Raw genomic sequence first — 17,102 nt, forward strand, 5'->3', positions numbered from 1 at the left:
AAGGAAATACAAATCCGTACAAGCACTGGGCAGGCTGGTTCCTCAATCACGCCAGTTGCTTCATGTGAGTGAGGAAGATTGTTGCTGTTTTGGGGAGGGGGTTGTTGTTCAAGGGGGCAGTCTCCTGTTCCCCATGAGCACAGCCTTCCATTACCTTCTCCTCCTGCAAAATTGTCACCTTCTGATGTCTGCCTTCTTGCCCCCCTCCATGCCCCCTGTGCTGGTGGGTGTAATCAGAATCTGTGCCATAAACACCTCTGTGACGGCAGCCCTGTGATATACAATGACAGACCAGGCTTGGAGGGGATGGGGTGGGGAGGGTCAGCGAGGAACAGCCAGGGACTGACGTTTTGAGTTTCGATCACTGTTGGGTGATCCCTCTTGCCAAGTGAGTCGACACAGCCTGAAGCATTGCATTCCCCTCAATGCTGCCTCCCCTCCCCCAGTGGGATAGCCTTTCCATCAACACCCTGTCTTGGTAGATGCTGGATGAGATTACAAAGAGGTGGCCAGTAGATCCCTGAGCCTATTCCCCAGCCCAACCAGCACCTCCATGAAGGTGAAAGCAAGGGTTCAGGCCAGAGAGCTTAGAGGGCAGGTTATAGTTGTATTAAATTCTGGTGTAACATGCACTCTCTCCAGCTGCAAGAGAATTATTTTAAATGGATCTAAAGTCCAGTTGGCTCCAGTTTAGCTGATGTGCTGAGAGACAACAGCTGGTTACAGTGTGCTGTGTGAGAATGTGATTTCTGATGTTTGCATTTTGTTGCTGTCGAGTTTGTGTGTGGGGGTTCCTGACTTGGTGTGGGACTGCATGTGTGGGTGGGGGGGGAGAGGGAGATGGGCAGGGGCTGAGTAGTTCTCTGTCTTGGTTCGTGTTCTGTTTGGGTGGATGTGGGGGTGTGTGTACGTCTGTCTCAGTGTGGATTGTCTGTATGTGTGGGATTGTGTGTGTGTGTGTAACACACACACACATACACACACATCTCTTGCTGTGGGATGTTTGTCTCTTTCTGTGTCTGTTCCACTATCTGCCTTAGGGATAAGGTAGCTGTCTCTAGTGCCTGGGTCTTTTTAACTCCACACGAGGGAGTGAGACTGTCTGTCTGCCAATCTATTGCTGGGCCTACAGTAACCTGTGAGCTGCTCCTCAGTGGCCCAGAGTCCTGACATGTTCCTATTCATGGCCTACCTGTCTGTCTGTGTTTGTCTCTCTCTCTCTCTGTCCTCCCTGCACAGTGACAGGACACAGTGGAGTCAGACATTGTATGTGGGCAATTCATTGATGTGATTGCTTTATGTAGGTCATTGCAGCAAAAGGCTGTTTGGCCCATCTGGTCCTTCCTGCTGTTCATGGTCCTCACCAGCCTTTTCCCAATTCTCTGTCTCCCTTCATTGGTGATTCCCCTGAGTTGCATCGTTAGTCTCTTCCAGGGAGGGTTAGGAGTGAACAAGGAATGTTCAGTTTCACATCATTCATCTACTGTGGAGTAGGGCAACAGCACTCGTTGCTTTCCAGTCACCCTGGGACCAGGATCAGGGGGAACTTGGAGGCTGCTAAGGGAGGGTAAGAGGTGCTGAACTGTTCTTATCCTGATCACAATCCTGCTGATCCCAGTAAAGAGGGTGGCTGTGGGTGGGGGGGGAGTTGGTGGATAAGGGCCATAATTGGAAAGGCCACCAGTGAGATGAGGTGGGGAGGTTGGGGGGGGGGGGGGGGGGGGGGGGGGAGGGGAGCGGCGGAAGAGGGTCACTGTGCTGAGGCTGGTGTATCCCAGGTCCCAATGCGAACTTTGTGAAGTTGGGGGGGGGGAAATGGAGATGTGGTAAAGAGATGATTTTGGTGAGATTATGCATATAGTCTAGAAAGATGCTATATCAATACTTAGCTTTAGGATAGGCTATAACTTAGAGCAGTCAGGCTCCACTTGGGTCAGCAGTATAGCAGCTTCCCATTTAATCATCACAGATTCTCACAGCACTGAGGCGTGACCAATCTGCATGTACTCAATAAAATGATGGAAAACAGCAAATGGAGTCTGGTTCTTTTTATTGTTTCACAGGATGTGGACATGACTGTCTAACTCTAATCACTGAGCTATTTCAGAGGAAGTTTAAGAGTCAAACTCGTTGCTGTGGGTGTGGAGTCGCGTTCAGGCCAAACCAGGTATGGATGGCAGATTTCTTTCCCTAAGCAGCATTATTATACCAGATGGATATTTAACCACTGGACGAGCTTGAACTCAAGTTTTTATTGAATTTAGATTTCACAATCTGATCTTGTGGGATTTTAATCCGTATCATGAGAGCATTAATTAGCTCAGGGTATTTACATTCCTGACAAAGGGCTTTTGCCCGAAATGTCAACTCGTCTACTCCTCGGATGCTGCCACTGTGCTTTTCCAGTGCCACACTTTTTGACTCGTACTGGATTATTAGTCCGGTAACATTACTCTGTGTGTGCTTGTGGGGAGGGTTTCCTTTAAGGAGAGTGGTAATTTGGTAATGGATTATTACCCAGATGTTTAATTCACCCTCGGGGTCATGTTGTCCTTTACAGTTGGGAAAGGGTGGGGTTTGAGCTGCTATTTTGAAACACTGCTGGTTTGACACAAGTGGAGTGTTGTCAATCAGAGGCTGGCAATGTGGCTCTGAGTGTCAGCAAAGACTTGGGGAGGGACAGCAGACTTCCAGCCCTGAATGGATTGACTCGTTCCACTCAAACTTCCAGCAAAGCCCTCCCCACAAAACCAAGCTTGGCAGGCAGATGAATTGTAACACCTCTGAGCTGGCATGGGTTTATGCTCGGCCAGTCAGCCAGGGTTCCAAGTGACCGCAAAATGAGCGTCAGGACAGAGGCTGGTGATGTCCCCGGAAGGAATCACTGTACGAGAAGATCCTGTGACTACTGCAGGAGTATGAAACATAGGCATGAAAATGGACAAGTATGTGGCAGCATGTTTCCAGCCTAGTCCATAACTACGGGAAAGATGGAAACAAACAGGGAGAGGCAGAAAGTTAACAGCAGATTAATTTATTAAATAAAGTTGAGAAGACATCACAAAGTATGATCAAGAGAGATTAGTGCAAACGGACTGACTGAGTCCAGGGGCTGGCTGCTGTCACCAGAGGGTCCATGGTGGCTGTTGGAGCTGAAATGTTGGGATCCCACTCACATTGACTGGGATGGAGATGACAGCCCACGGGAGACCATGCAGCTCCAAAGATCGCCTGATCATGTACCTGTCAATAGTGGGGAAAGCAAACACTGTCAAATAATAGCATGATACCTGCCAAACAGGCCATTTGACCCATCATGTCTGTACTGGCTGTTTGGTTTGGTCCCACTCCTCTGTTCTCTGCCCCCCCCATCCCCCATGACCCCTTCAGGAATTTATCCAGCTCTCTTGTGATTGTTATGTTTGGACCTGTTTCTATCAGCTTTTCGGGCAGTACGTTCTACATCACAACTGTGTAATAAGAATGTTTCTGCAAGTGCCTTTTTCTTGGCTCGCTCCCAGGAGCTCTCCAAGTTTATTCCCCTCAATTGCCTCCCAATTTGCTCTATGAAACCATTTGCTGTCTCTACTCCATGTCCCCTGTGCATGGGCAGCAAGTCCCAGGCCATTACCCCTCGCTGTGTAAAGACATTCCTCCCCATCTGCTTCTGCACCTCTTGCCCAAAGCATCAATATTTCTATCCCCTAATCCTTGTCCAATCAGAGCAGCATCTTTGTTTTTATTGCAGAGCGACAAAGCCTCATACTGCAGATGTGGATGTTTTTCCTGCATCAACCTGTTCAGGGATGTTATTAAACACATTCGAAACAGATAGGACTTGAACCCAGGTTCCAAGTACAGAGTTATGAAAACTATTGCTGTGCCGCAATATCCCCCTTTTCTCTTTCGCTTGAGGCCTGTCAAATGTTACACACCTCAATCAAATCTCCCCTCGATCTCCATGTTCTAAGGAAAACAACCCCAATCTTCCAAAGGTTGGAAAGGCTTGAGAAATGTGAAGCACAAAGGGACTTTGGAGTCCTCGTTCAGGATTCCCTTAAAGTTAACAAGAAGGTTCAGTTGGCAATTAGGAAGGAAAATGTAATCTTAACATTCATTTTGAGAAGGCTGGAATACGAGAGCAGGGCTGTACTGCTGAGGCTGTATACAGCTCTGGTCAGGCCGCATTTGGAATATTGTGAACAGTTTTGGGCCCCGTATCTAAGTAAGGATGTGCTGGTGTTGGAGGGAGGTCCAGAGTAGGTTCACAAGAATTATCCCAAGGATGAAGGGCTTGTCATATGAGGAGCAGTTATCATATGATCTCTGGGTCTCTACTCAAGTTTCGAAGGAAGAGAGAGATTTTGATTGAAACTTAGAGAAAATTGAGAGGCCTGAATAGAGTGGACATGGAGAATATGTTTCCGTTGTAGAAGCCGAGAGCACCACCTCAGAGTGAAGGGACAACCCTTTATAACTGAGATGAGGAGGAATTTCTTCAGCCACAGGGTGGTGACTCTGGAATTGCCATAGAGGGCTGTAGAGGCCAAGTCATTGAGTGTATTTAAGAAGAGCTAGACAGGTTCTTGATTACTAAGGGGATCAAGGGTTATGGGGAGAAGACAGAATGAGAATGATACTGAGAAACATATCAGCCATGATTGAATGGCAGAGCAGACTCAGTGGGCTGACTGGCCTAATTCTGCTCTTCTATCTTATCTTTTCAACCTCAGACCTAAAACTCCCCAATCTTAGTATCCCCACACCTTCTCACATCTTTCCTGAAGCATGACGATCAGAACTGAATGCAATATTCCAGTCGTGCACCTCCGTTAGACTCTGCATCCCCAATTTACTGGTCCAATTTGATTTGATTTTTCTCTGCCCTGGCTGACCCAGTCCAAGGAAGCACTGACGGGAAATACCCAATCTCACCCATCCTTCCCAAGGAGGAACAGTGCTGGGATGTCGCTGTCCCTGGCCGTACCATCCTGCACCATCTCAATATAGGAGCTGTCGTTGTCATACACGTTGTCCGAGATGATCACTGCTCTGCCACCGTGCTCCTGGATAACGCGAGCTTTTGACAAGAATGAGCAGGCCCTGTGGCACACAGAGAGAGACAGACAGACAGACTTGTTGCATCCATTGCTCCCCCTCCCACTGCGGGCACACATTTCCCTGTCACATTTTAATGCTTCAGGCAAGGGAACAATTTTCGGAACACATTCCCATAACTGCACAGGGGCAAGTGCTGGAAAATTTGTTTTTCTCTTTTATTCATTCACAGGATGTGGTATTGCTGGCTACGGCAGCATTTATTGCCAAGAGGACAGTTAAGAGTAAACCATATTACTGTGGGTCTGGAGCCAGATATCAGCCAGACCAGGTTAATGCTGGCTGTTTCCTTCCCTAAAGGTCATTAGTGAAACAGATGGGTTTTTCTGACAATTGGCAATGGATTCCTGGTCATCATTAGACTTTTAATTCCAGATATTCTTGAATTCAAATTCCACCATCTGCCATGGCAGCATTCGAACCTATGTCCCCAAAACATTATCTAGGTTAGAAGTTAGATGATACCACTCGGCCATGACCTCCCCTGATGGGATTATAGACTCCCTGCAGTGTGGAAGCAGGCCATTTGAACCATTGAGTTCACGCTGAATCTCCAAACAGAATCCCACCCAGACCCAGCACCTAGCCTATCCTTGCATTTCCCATGGCTAATCCACCTGGCCTGCACGTCACTGGACACAATGGGCTGTTCAGCATGGCCAATCCAACCTAACCTGCACATCTTTGCACTGTTGAAGGAAACCAGAGCACCCAGAGGAAACTCACACAGACACTGGGATTGTTAGCAGTTTGTTGTTGACCAGCACAGACTTGATGGGCTAAAAGACCTTTGCCTGTGCTAAGACTTCTATCAACACATGAGGGAAGCTAGACCACTCCTATGGGATTGGCCTTTGACTATTGTAACTGACGATAGCAGCACTGACTGCACAGTGGTTGGGGTCTGGTTTCCCTGTCAAAGAAAGAACATTATGTTATGTCACACATACACCGCATTAATCCACCCAGACACGGGAAGGAGCCGGTGGTATCAAAGCAGAATCTCAGGGATGCTCAGGAAGACACAACAAAACCACAATATTTCACACAAACCATCTTGCAGGTTACACTGAGTACTGAATAGCAAGGGATTTGAAAACTGTCAAGTCAACACAACGAGTCTAGTCAATGATATTTTCAACCCCCAGCCACTTTTCTCAAAGTGAGTACTTGGATCCCAGGAACACGAGTGAGCAGTAAATCTGATAGAAAAATTGAAGCTTTTTAATTAATGTGGAGATTCGATTCACTGGGAAATGTCATCACAGATAAAGAGTGAAATGCAACAGCCGATCTGTGCACAAAAAAGTCCCAGATAAAACACCAATCTTTTTTTTCAATGTCTTATGTTAAGCTTTAGTTTTCTTTCAAGGGATGTGAGTGTCACTGACGAAGTCTATATCTATTGCTCACTCCTAATTGTCTTTCAACTGATTGGCTCACTCGGTCACTTCACCAGGCAAAAATAAGCTTGGCTACAATTGTACAGAGCTCTGCTGGGATATCGTTTGTAAGGACTGCATTCAGTTCCAGGTAGAGCAGTCAGGAAATCCAGTCCTAGCCTTGGAGAGGATGCACTACAGATTCACCTGAGAGCTGTGGGGCTTGAATGGGTCAATGATGGGGGTGAGATTGCATGAATGAGTCTTTTTCTTCCAGTTTAGAAGATTAAGTGAATGGCTCTTTGGATGTCATGGGAGTGTCCCTACCCCTAGACCAGGAGGCTGAATTCAAATTCCACCTGCTCCAGAGATGTGTCATATCATAGTTGAGCAAGTTGTTTAAAAATATCTCGATGATGGTTACAAGAGTTGAAAGCTGAGGTAAAGGAGTAATTACTGGAAGTGGGGAAGCTCATGTTTAATTGTTTGTTTCAGCGGTGATCCAGTAAAGCGCAATGAATTAACATCAATCGATCGACCAAACACAGGCAAATGGGGCTGGATTAATTGTCCATCCTGCCTAGTTTTCACAAGTTGGGCTGAAGGACCTGTTTCCATGCTGTGAACCTCCATGACTGACTAAATGCAACACTATTCCCTTTAATTACAATCCATGTAGGATTCACTCTTTGACGATGAAGCACACTGCTGTCCTTTATGGGTTTACTCCACGGCATGCGCAGCTCACCTATCAAAACATCAGTGACGCTCGAAAGAGCTCTTTATGATGCAGTGGTAGCGTCACTACCACTTTTGGGGCAGCACTGCGGCTCAGTGGTTCGCCCTGCTGCCTCACAGCGCCAGGGAGCCAGGTTCAATTCCTGCTTCATGCAACTGTCTGTGTAGAGTTTGCACATTCTCCACATGTCTGCGTGGGCTTCCTCCCACAGTCCCACAATGTGCTGGTTAGGTGAATTGGCCATGCTAAATTGCTCGTAGTTTTAGGACCATTAGTCGGGGGTGTCCGTTGGGGAATGTGTCTGGGTGGGTTACTCTTCGGAGGGTCGGTGTGGACTTGTTGGGCCGAAGGGCCTGTTTCCACACTGTAGAGAATCTAAAAGATCTAATAAATAATCTACCTGTAGATCAGAAGGCCCAGGTTCAATACAATTAGTGTGTAATAATTCCTCTGAACATGCTAACCGGGAAATATCTGAGTGAAGTTCCTGCACTATTACAATCCTTAACAATTATATTAGAAGGTATCAGTGACTCAGAGAAAAGTCTATTGTGTAGAATCACAGCTGGAAAAGATCAGGTCTTCAGCTGGTGTCCTACATTTGTTGAGCCCTTTACCTGGTTGTGCTTTCAAAGAGAAACAGTCACTTCCTTTGAAATTCCATTCTGTTTTCATGGTTTAAAATTAAATTCTAAGATGGTTTTGTGATCATGTAGCCTTTCTAATAAATTCCATGTATTAACTGAATGTATGTGTGTTTTACTATCTCAGTCTTACCTTGCTGATTGTGCAAAAATATCAGTGCGTAAAGACAAACTCAGTCTAGATTTTAAGTGTAGGCTACTTTCTAATTTCTGTTTCAGAATTAAATGTTGTAAAAAACTTTGTTAGTTTGCTTATTTTTAACAACTCTGTTCCAAACACCGACAGTCGTCCATTGAAAACGCATCAGTAGCTGGCTTCTCAAACAAAAAACACATTAGTAGGAACCTGAGAGGTCAATAAGATATTAATGCCTCGGGAGAAAGTGAGGGTGGCAGACGCTGGAGAGTCAGACTCAAAATGTGTGGTGCTGAAAAAGCACAGCTGGTCAGGCAACATCCGATGAGCAGGAGAGTCAATGTTTCAAGCATAAGCCCTTCATCAGGAACATATTAATGCCTCACCCAGGACATCGAGTCCAGAGATCACTCAAAGATTGCACTCATGCCCTGTCTGATCATAAACAAGTGATCAATGACTTGCAATGACATAAAGGTGTCCTGTAAACTCAGTGGAAAGTATTAAAATTTGTGAATAACAGAAGAAACTATAAAGAGGGGGAACTCCTAGTAATAACCAACATCTTAGAGATCCAGTCAGGAGGTACGCTGCCTTTCATTTCTCCAGCAGTTGTGCAGGTCTCTGAGGTCTGTGTGTGTGTCAGGGACTGAGAAAACTGGGAGCAAATGCGATTGATTCACACAGGCCCCTGGAGCAGTGGCTGCACATTGGTCAGAACTCCAACAGCAAAAACAGAAGTGGCTGGAGATTAGAGTCAAGATTAGAGTAGTGCTGGAAAAGCACAGCAGGTCAGGCAGCATCCGAGGAGCAGGAAAACCAATGTTTCGGGCAAAAGCCCTTCATTAGGAATGTGAAAACGAGACCTGGTGTGTGGGGTTGGGCAGGAAGACATGGGAGAGTTCAGACCCTAAAGTTATTGAACTCGTTATTGAGTCTGGAGGGTTACAGGGTCTCCAAGTGGAAAATGAGGTGATGTTCTTCCAACTTGTGCTGAGCTTCACTGGAACACTGCAACAAACCTGAGACAGAGATATTGGCCAGGGAACAGGGTGGGGTGTTGAAATGGCAGGCAACTAGAAGCTCGGGGTCTTCTTATGGGCAGAACATAGGTGTTCTGTGAAGCAGTCCTCCAGTCTATGCTTCACTTCCCCAAGGTAGAGGAGACCATATTGTGAGTAGCGGAAGCAGTAGACGAGATTGTGTGAGGTGCAGGCAAAGTGCTGCTTCACCTGGAAGGTGTGTTTGGGCCTTTGGATACTGAGGAGGGGGGAGGTAAATGGGCAGGTGTTACACCTTCAGCAGTTGCAGGGGAAGGTGCAGTGGGGCTGTGGAGGAGGAATGTTGAGTGAAGCAACGGTCCCTATGAAAGGCGGACAATGGAGGGAAGGGGAATGTGTGTCTGGTGGTGGCATCTTGCTGGAGGTGGGGAAATGGTGGCTGATGGTCCTCTGGATGTGGATGCTGGTGGGATGGTAGATAAGAACAAGGCAAACCCTATCGCTGTTGTGGGAGGGAAGAGAGGGGTGAGGGCAGAAATGCCAGAGATGAGTCAAACCCAGTTGAGGAGAAAGTGAAGACTGCAGATGCTGGAGATCAGAGCTGAAAATGTGTTGCTGGAAAAATGCAGCAGGTCAGGCAGCATCCAAGGAGCAGGAGAATCGACTTCTTCAGGAAGGGCTGACTCTAATCTTGACTCTAATCTTTCCTGAAGAAGGGCTCATACCCGAAACGTCGATTCTCCTGCTCCTTGGATGCTGCCTGACATGCTGTGCTTTTCCAGCAACACATTTTCAAACACAGTTGAGGGCCCTGTCAACATGGTGCTGGGCATACTTTCGTTGAGGAAGAAGGTGGACATTTCGGAAGCTCTCTTGTCGAAGTTGACCTCATTAGAACAAATGTGACAGAGATGGAGGGACTGGGAGAATGGAATGGAGTTTTGAGAAGATTTGTAGCTCAGGTTGAGGTTCTGGATGTAGGTTTGCTCGCTGAGCTGGGAGGTTCATTTCCAGACATTTCGTCACCCTACTAAGTAACATCTTCAGTGGGCCTCCAGGCAAAGCACTATACATGATTCTTGCTTTCTATTTATATGTTTGGATTTCCTTGGGTTGGTGATCTCATTTACTGTTCTTTTTCTCAGGGGGTGGTAGATGAGGTCGAACTTGATGTGTTTATTGATAGAGTTCCGGTTGGAATGCCATGCTTCTAGGAATTTTCGTGCGTGTCTATTAGCTTGTGCTAAGATGGATGTGTTGTCCCAATCGAAGTGGTGTCCTTCCTTATCTGTATGCAAGGCTACTAGTGAGAGAGGATCATGTCGTTTTGTGGCTAGTTGGTGTTCATGTATCCTGGTGGCTAGTTTTCTGCCTGTTTGTCCAATGTGATGTTTGCTACAGTTCTTGCACGGTATTTTGTAAATGACATTAATTTTGCTTGTTGTCTGTATAGGGTCTTTCAAGTTCATTAGCTGCTGTTTTAGTGTGTTGGTGGGTTTGTGGGCCTCCATGATGCCAAGGGGTCTGAGTAGTCTGGCAGTCATTTCTGAGATGTCTTTGATCTAGGGGAGAGTGGCTAGCCCCTACATCAAAGACATCTCAGAAATGACTGCCAGACTACTCAGACCCCTTGGCATCATGGTAGCCCACAAACCCACCAACACAGTAAAACAGCAGCAAACGAATTTAAAAGATCCATACAGACAACAAGCAAAACTAATGTCATTTGCCAAATACCATGCAAGAACTACATTGGACAAACAGGCAGAAAACTAGCCACCAGGGTACATGAACACCAACTAGCCACAAAACGACATGATCCTCTCTCACTAGAGTCATAGAGTCATCGAGCATAGAAACAGACCCTTTGGTCCAACCCATACATGCCGACCAGATATCCCAACCCAATCTAGTCCAACCTGCCAGCACCCGGCCCATATCCCCCAAACCCTTCCTATTCATATACCCATCCAAATGCCTCTCAAAATGTTGCAATTGTACCAGCCTCCACCACTTCCTCTGGCAGCTCATTCCATACCCGTACCACCCTCTGTGTGAAAATGTTGCCCCGTAGGTCTGTTTTATATCTTTCCCCTCTCACCCTAAACCTATGCCCTCTAGTTCTGGACTCCTCAACCCCAGGGAAAAGACTTTGCCTATTTATCCTATCCATGCCCCTCATAATTTTGTAAACCTCTATAAGGTCACCCCTCAGCCTCCGACACTCCAGGGAAAACAGCCCCAGACTGTTCAGCCTCTCCCTATAGCTCAAATCCTCCAATTCTGGCAACATCCTTGTAAATCTTTTCTGAACCCTTTCAAGTTTCACAACATCTTTCCGATAGGAAGGAGACCAAAACTGCACGCAATATTCCAACAATGGCCTAACCAATGTCCTGTACAGCCGCAACATGACCTCCCAACTCCTGTACTCAATACTCTGACCAATAAAAGAAAGCATACCAAATGCCTTCTTCACTATCCTATTTACCTGCGACTCCACTTTCAAGGAGCTATGAACCTGCACTCCAAGGTCTCTTTGTTCAGCAACACTCCCTAGGACCTTACCATTAAGTGTACAAGTCCTGCTAAGATTTGCTTTCCCAAAATGCAACACCTCGCATTTATCTGAATTAAACTCCATCTGCCACTTCTCTACCCATTGGCCCATCTGGTCAAGATCCTGTTGTAATCTGAGGTAACCTTCTTTGCTGTCCACTACACCTCCAATTTTGGTGTCATCTGCAAACTTACTAACAGTACCTCTTATGCTCACATCCAAATCATTTATGTAAATGACAAAAAGTACTGATCCAGCACTGATCCTTGTGGCACTCCACTGGTCACAGGCCTCCAGTCTGAAAAACAACCCTCCACCACCACCCTCTGTCTTCTATCTGAGTCAGTTCTACATCCAAATGGCTAGTTCTCCCTGTATTCCGTGAGATCTAACCTTGCTAATCAGTCTCCCATGTGGAACCTTGTCGAACGCCTTACTGAAGTCCACATAGATCACATCTACCGCTCTGCCCTCATCAATCCTCTTTGTTACTTCTTCAAAAAACTCAATCAAGTTTGTGAGACATGATTTCCCATGCACAAAGCCAGGTTGACTCTCCCTAATCAGTCCTTGCCTTTCCAAATATATGTCCCTCAGGATTCCTCCAACAACTTGCCCACCACCGACGTCAGGCTCACTGGTCTATAGTTCCCTGGCTTGTCTTTACTGCCCTTCTTAAACAGTGGCGCCATGTTAGCCAACCTCCAGTCTTCCGTCACCTCACCTGTGACTATCGATGATACAAATATCTCAGCAAGAGGCCCAGCAATCACTTCCCTAGCTTCCCACAGAGTTCTAGGGTACACCTGATCAGGTCCTGGGGATTTATCCATCTTTATGCGTTCCAAGACATGCAGCACTTCCTCCTCTGTAATATGGACATTTTGCAAAGTGTCACCATCTCCCTACATTCTATATCTTCCATATCCTTTTCCACAGTAAATATTGATGCAAAATACTCGTTTAGTATCTCCCCCATTTTCCGCGGCTCCACACAAAGGCCGCCTTGCTGATCTTTGAGGGGCCCTAATCTCTCCCTAGTTACCCTTTTGTCCTTAATGTATTTGTAAAAACTCTTTGATTTTCCTTAATTCTATTTGCCAAAGCTATCTCATGTCCCCTTTTTGCCCTCCTGATTTCCCTCTTAAGTATATTCCTACTGCCGTTATACTCTTCTAAGAATTCACTCGATCTATCCTGTCTATACCTGACATAGGCTTCCCCCTTTTTCTTAATCAAACCCACAATTTCTTTAGTCATCCAGCATTCTGTATATCTACCAGCCTTTCTGTTCACCCTGACAGGAATATACTTTCTCTGGATTCTCGTTATCTCACTCCTGAAGGCTTCACATTTTCCAGCCGTCCCTTTACCTGCGAACATCTGCCCCCAGTCAGCTTTTGAAAGTTCTTGCCTAATACCATCAAAATTGGCCTTTCTCCAAATTAGAACTTCAACTTTTAGATCTGGTCTATCCTTTTCCATCAATATTATAAATCTAATGGAAATATGGTCGCTGACATACAGATAAGGAAGGACACCACTTCGACTGGGACAACACATCCATCATGGGACAAGCCAAACAGAAACACGCACTAGAATTCCTAGAAACATGATATTGCAACCAGAACTCTATCAACAAACACATCGAGTTCGTCCCCATTTACCAGCCCCTTGAGAAAAAGAACAGGAAATGACATCACCACATGACATGACATCACCACAGAAAATAAGATCACCAACCCAAAGAAACCCAAACATATTAATGGAAAGCAGGAATCATGTATATTGCTTCGCCTGGAGGCCCACTGAAGATGTTACCTAGTAGGGTGATGAAATGTCTGGAAATGAACCTTCCAGCTCAGAATGGAATGGAGTTTTTACAGGAAGCAGGGTGTGAGGATGTACAGTCAAAGTAACTGTGGGAGTCAGTGGGATTATAGTGGACACTAGTGGCCAATCTATCCCCAGAAAGGGCTTACCCACTTAGCCTGCATACCCCTGAACATTATGGGCATTTTAGCCTGGCCAATCCACTGTAACTTGCACGTCTTTGGTCTGTAGGAAGAAACAGGAGAACTCGGAGAAAACCCATGCAGAAACAGGGAGAATGTGCAAACTCCACACAGATCTACTCAAAAGAATAGACTCAAGGGGAAAAATGGCCTTCCCTCATTTCTAACAGAGATGACTATGAAGCATTTCGGATACTGGCATCTCCAAATCATTTGGATAACCTAGCTTTCTGAAAGGCGCCAGTTGAATGCAAATGTGGCTGTAGAGCAGTGTTGAACTGCTGCAACTCACCCTCTCTCCACCAAGGCAATCTGATCCTGAATGAAGGCGCCATTGTTTAAATCACTGCAGGCATGGGGTGGCTCAGCAGGAACCAGATAGATCTGCTCATACCTCGTGTGCTGCATGAAGAAACAAAGATCTGGATTAGTGGTGCTGGAAGAGCACAGCAGTTCAGGCAGCATCCAACGAGCAGCGAAATCGACGTTTCGGGCAAAAGCCCTTCATCAGGAATAAAGGCAGTGAGCCTGAAGCGTGGAGAGATAAGCTAGAGGAGGGTGGGGGTGGGGAGAGAGTAGCATAAGAAACAAAGAGCCCAGTCAACATTGCAAACAAGTCAAGGTTTATTCTTGCTTTGAATCTGGGCACCACCAGGAAAGTCAGAATTTGATACCCATCCATTATTGACCAACTTGTCTGCAGTGGCTTGATACAACTGGGCAGGTGGCTAGACATTTTCAGAAAGTCAGTGGTCTACAGTCATATATAGGGCGGACCGGGGTAAGGAAGGCAGATTTCCCATATTAAGCAGCATCAGTGAGCTCCTAATGGTTCTTTCCAACAACCAATGATATTCCTGTGGTCACCATGGCTGAAATTAAATATAAATAATCAGGAACTGAGTTTCAATTCCACCAGGGACCATGGAGGGGAGAGATTTGATCCCATGTCCCCACACTATCTGCCAGTGCAATTGGATGCTCAGTGACATTATCATTGCAACACTGTGGCCCATTCTTCCTTAAGTAAGGTGACCAATACAGTACACAATACACCGGATGGGGTCTCACCAATGCCCTGTATAACTGAAGCATAATCTCCCTACACTTGTACTCAATTGTATGCCTTCTTCCACACCATGTCTACTGTACTGACACCTTCAGGGATCTATGAAATTGTACACCAGGGTTCCTTAAAATTGTTCCTTCTATTTCGAACTGACGAGAAAGCAACACTATTCTTGTGGTGTTTGGTCCTCTGTCCAAGTTCACTGGATGTTGGAGAACTGCAGCAGATATTGTAAAGTGAAGTGGTACTTACAAAAATACCTCCAAAGTCCTTGGCCAAGTTAGTCTGAAAGATGTAGCGTATGTCTCCAGGGCTCAGCACTTGGAAATATAAATATTCGTTGACCCCTAGACCTGAATGAAACACAGGAAACAGTATAAATCTCGACAATCTATCAACGGACTATTCTAGTTTAATGAATTGGGATTGGAGCAGCAGGTACACATTCACAGTTCTAAGAACCCCCTCCACCCCCCGTCACCTTCCCCCAACCATGACCTTACCCCATGACTTCAGTAAATCTCTGGCCTCACTCACAGGTTAAGACCATCTCCTTGTATCATTCTCAAGACACATTCTCCTACTAAACACCAACTGAACCTTCTTCTGTACACACTGGAAAAGAAAATCTCCCCAATTCAGAGGATCCATTCAATCATCCACATCCACATATCATTAGAGAGCCGTCCAGTTTGAACAACACAGAAAGAGGCCCATCATATCTGCAGCAATCATTAAGCGTCTATCTATTCTAAAAGCTAGAACAGTTCTGAGGAAGGATCATTGGACCCAAAACATTAACTCTGCTTTCTCTCCACAGATGCTATCAGACTTGATAAGCTTTGCCAGCAATTTCTGGTTTTGTTTTTATACCCTCACTTCACTTGCATAAAACCTGACTATAATTTACTAAATCTGTGGAATGATTATCAAACTCCAATATGATTCTGACTTTCCTTCTACATGACCTGCTGAAGAGTTAGCATTTTCTGTTTCGGTTTAACTGAACTTTAACTTAATTGCAGCTGTGCCCCGTAATCCTGCAGTACACCTGGCAGGAATGATAGAATGATTACAGGCATAGGGGAGGTAATTCAGTCAGCTCAGTTTAAGGAGTGGATGCTGCCAGAGGAGGTTATAGCATCATAGAGATGTACAGCACGGAAACAAACCCCTCAGTCCAACTCATCCATCCCAACCAGATATCCTAACCTAATCTCATCCCATTTGCCAGCACTTGGCCCACATCCCTCAAAACCCTTACTATTCAGATACTTATCAGATAGATGCCTTTTGAATATTGTAATTGTACCAGCCTCCACCACTTCCTCTGGCAGTTCATTCCATACAAGTACCACTATCTGCATGAAAAAGTCACCCCTTAGGTCCCTTTCAAATCTTTCTCTCTCACCTTAAAACCTATGCCCTCTAGTTTTGGACTCCCCCACCCCACGGAAACAACTTTGTCTATACTCTTTGGGTCAACTCAGTGATTCAGGGGGTTTCCAAGTCGAGGCACATTGAACCCTGTTCTCAGATGTAGTGATTGCTAGCATCTACACAACCCCTTTCCCTCCCTGCTCCCACCCTGTCAAGCCTCCCTCCATCCTTCTGTCAACCTCCCCCTTCCCTGTCAACCTCTCTCTCTCCCTGTTAACCTCCCTCTCCCTCTCCACCTGTCTATCAACCTCTCCCTCACCCTGTCAACTTACCTCTCCCCTCCTCTCAACCTCATCCTCCCTTTCTCTGTCAACCTCCCCCTCCCTCCCTCCCTATCAACCTCCATCTCCCTCCCTGTCAACCTTCCCGTCCCTCTCCCTCTTCCTCCCTCCCTCCCAGTCACTCTCCTTCTCCGTCTCCCTGTCGTCCTCGGGGCTTTGGAAACCGCGGTAATCCGAAGAGAGAAGGGGATCTCAGTGCCGGCCCACCCGCCCAGGCCAGAGCAATGCAATGCACGGAGTCGGTGCATTGACTGACCTGCATTGAGCAGCGCCTGATGGAGCAGGAGGAGAGTCTGGAAGCAACTGTACACCAGCGGCACCCACGGCCGCATCCTCCTTCCTCCTGCAGCCGCTGTCAATCAGAGCACCGTCTCCCGGGCAACCAGCATTATCCACGGGGTACCACTACACAGCCATTGGTCAGAACCTCTGTCAATCAGCGGGTCCAGGGTGGGAGGAGCCAAACACCTGACCACCTCCCATTGGGTAACACTGCACCACCCCACGTGGCTATTGGACAGATACACTACCCATCAGATTCGACATTGTCTCATTGGGCAAACTGTATCAGGAGCTGACAAGTCGCAAGTTATATTGGCATCACACTGCCAAGCAATGACCATCTCCAATACTGGACAATCTAAGTACCATCCAACATCATTACCATCACTGACTTGCCCACTATCAACATCCTCGGGGTTATCAGATCAGGGCAAT

The 17,102-nt window shown here is 46.4% G+C and overlaps 1 protein-coding gene across 1 annotated transcript; it reads right to left on the minus strand.

Moving 5' to 3' along the window:
• Positions 1-3,018: 3,018 nt before the first annotated feature.
• On the minus strand, positions 3,019-16,733 carry LOC140481603 (protease-associated domain-containing protein 1-like). Its single transcript, XM_072578076.1, has 5 exons — positions 16,642-16,733; positions 14,917-15,017; positions 13,888-13,997; positions 4,936-5,103; positions 3,019-3,243 (listed from the first exon to the last, which is right to left on the minus strand). The coding sequence occupies exons 1-5, from the start codon at positions 16,715-16,717 to the stop codon at positions 3,123-3,125; spliced, it is 576 nt and encodes a 191-aa protein (XP_072434177.1). The 5' UTR covers positions 16,718-16,733; the 3' UTR covers positions 3,019-3,122.
• Positions 16,734-17,102: the final 369 nt, after the last annotated feature.

The sequence above is a fragment of the Chiloscyllium punctatum genome, chromosome 1 (genome assembly GCF_047496795.1).
Source record: "Chiloscyllium punctatum isolate Juve2018m chromosome 1, sChiPun1.3, whole genome shotgun sequence".
Classification (NCBI taxonomy): domain Eukaryota; kingdom Metazoa; phylum Chordata; class Chondrichthyes; order Orectolobiformes; family Hemiscylliidae; genus Chiloscyllium; species Chiloscyllium punctatum.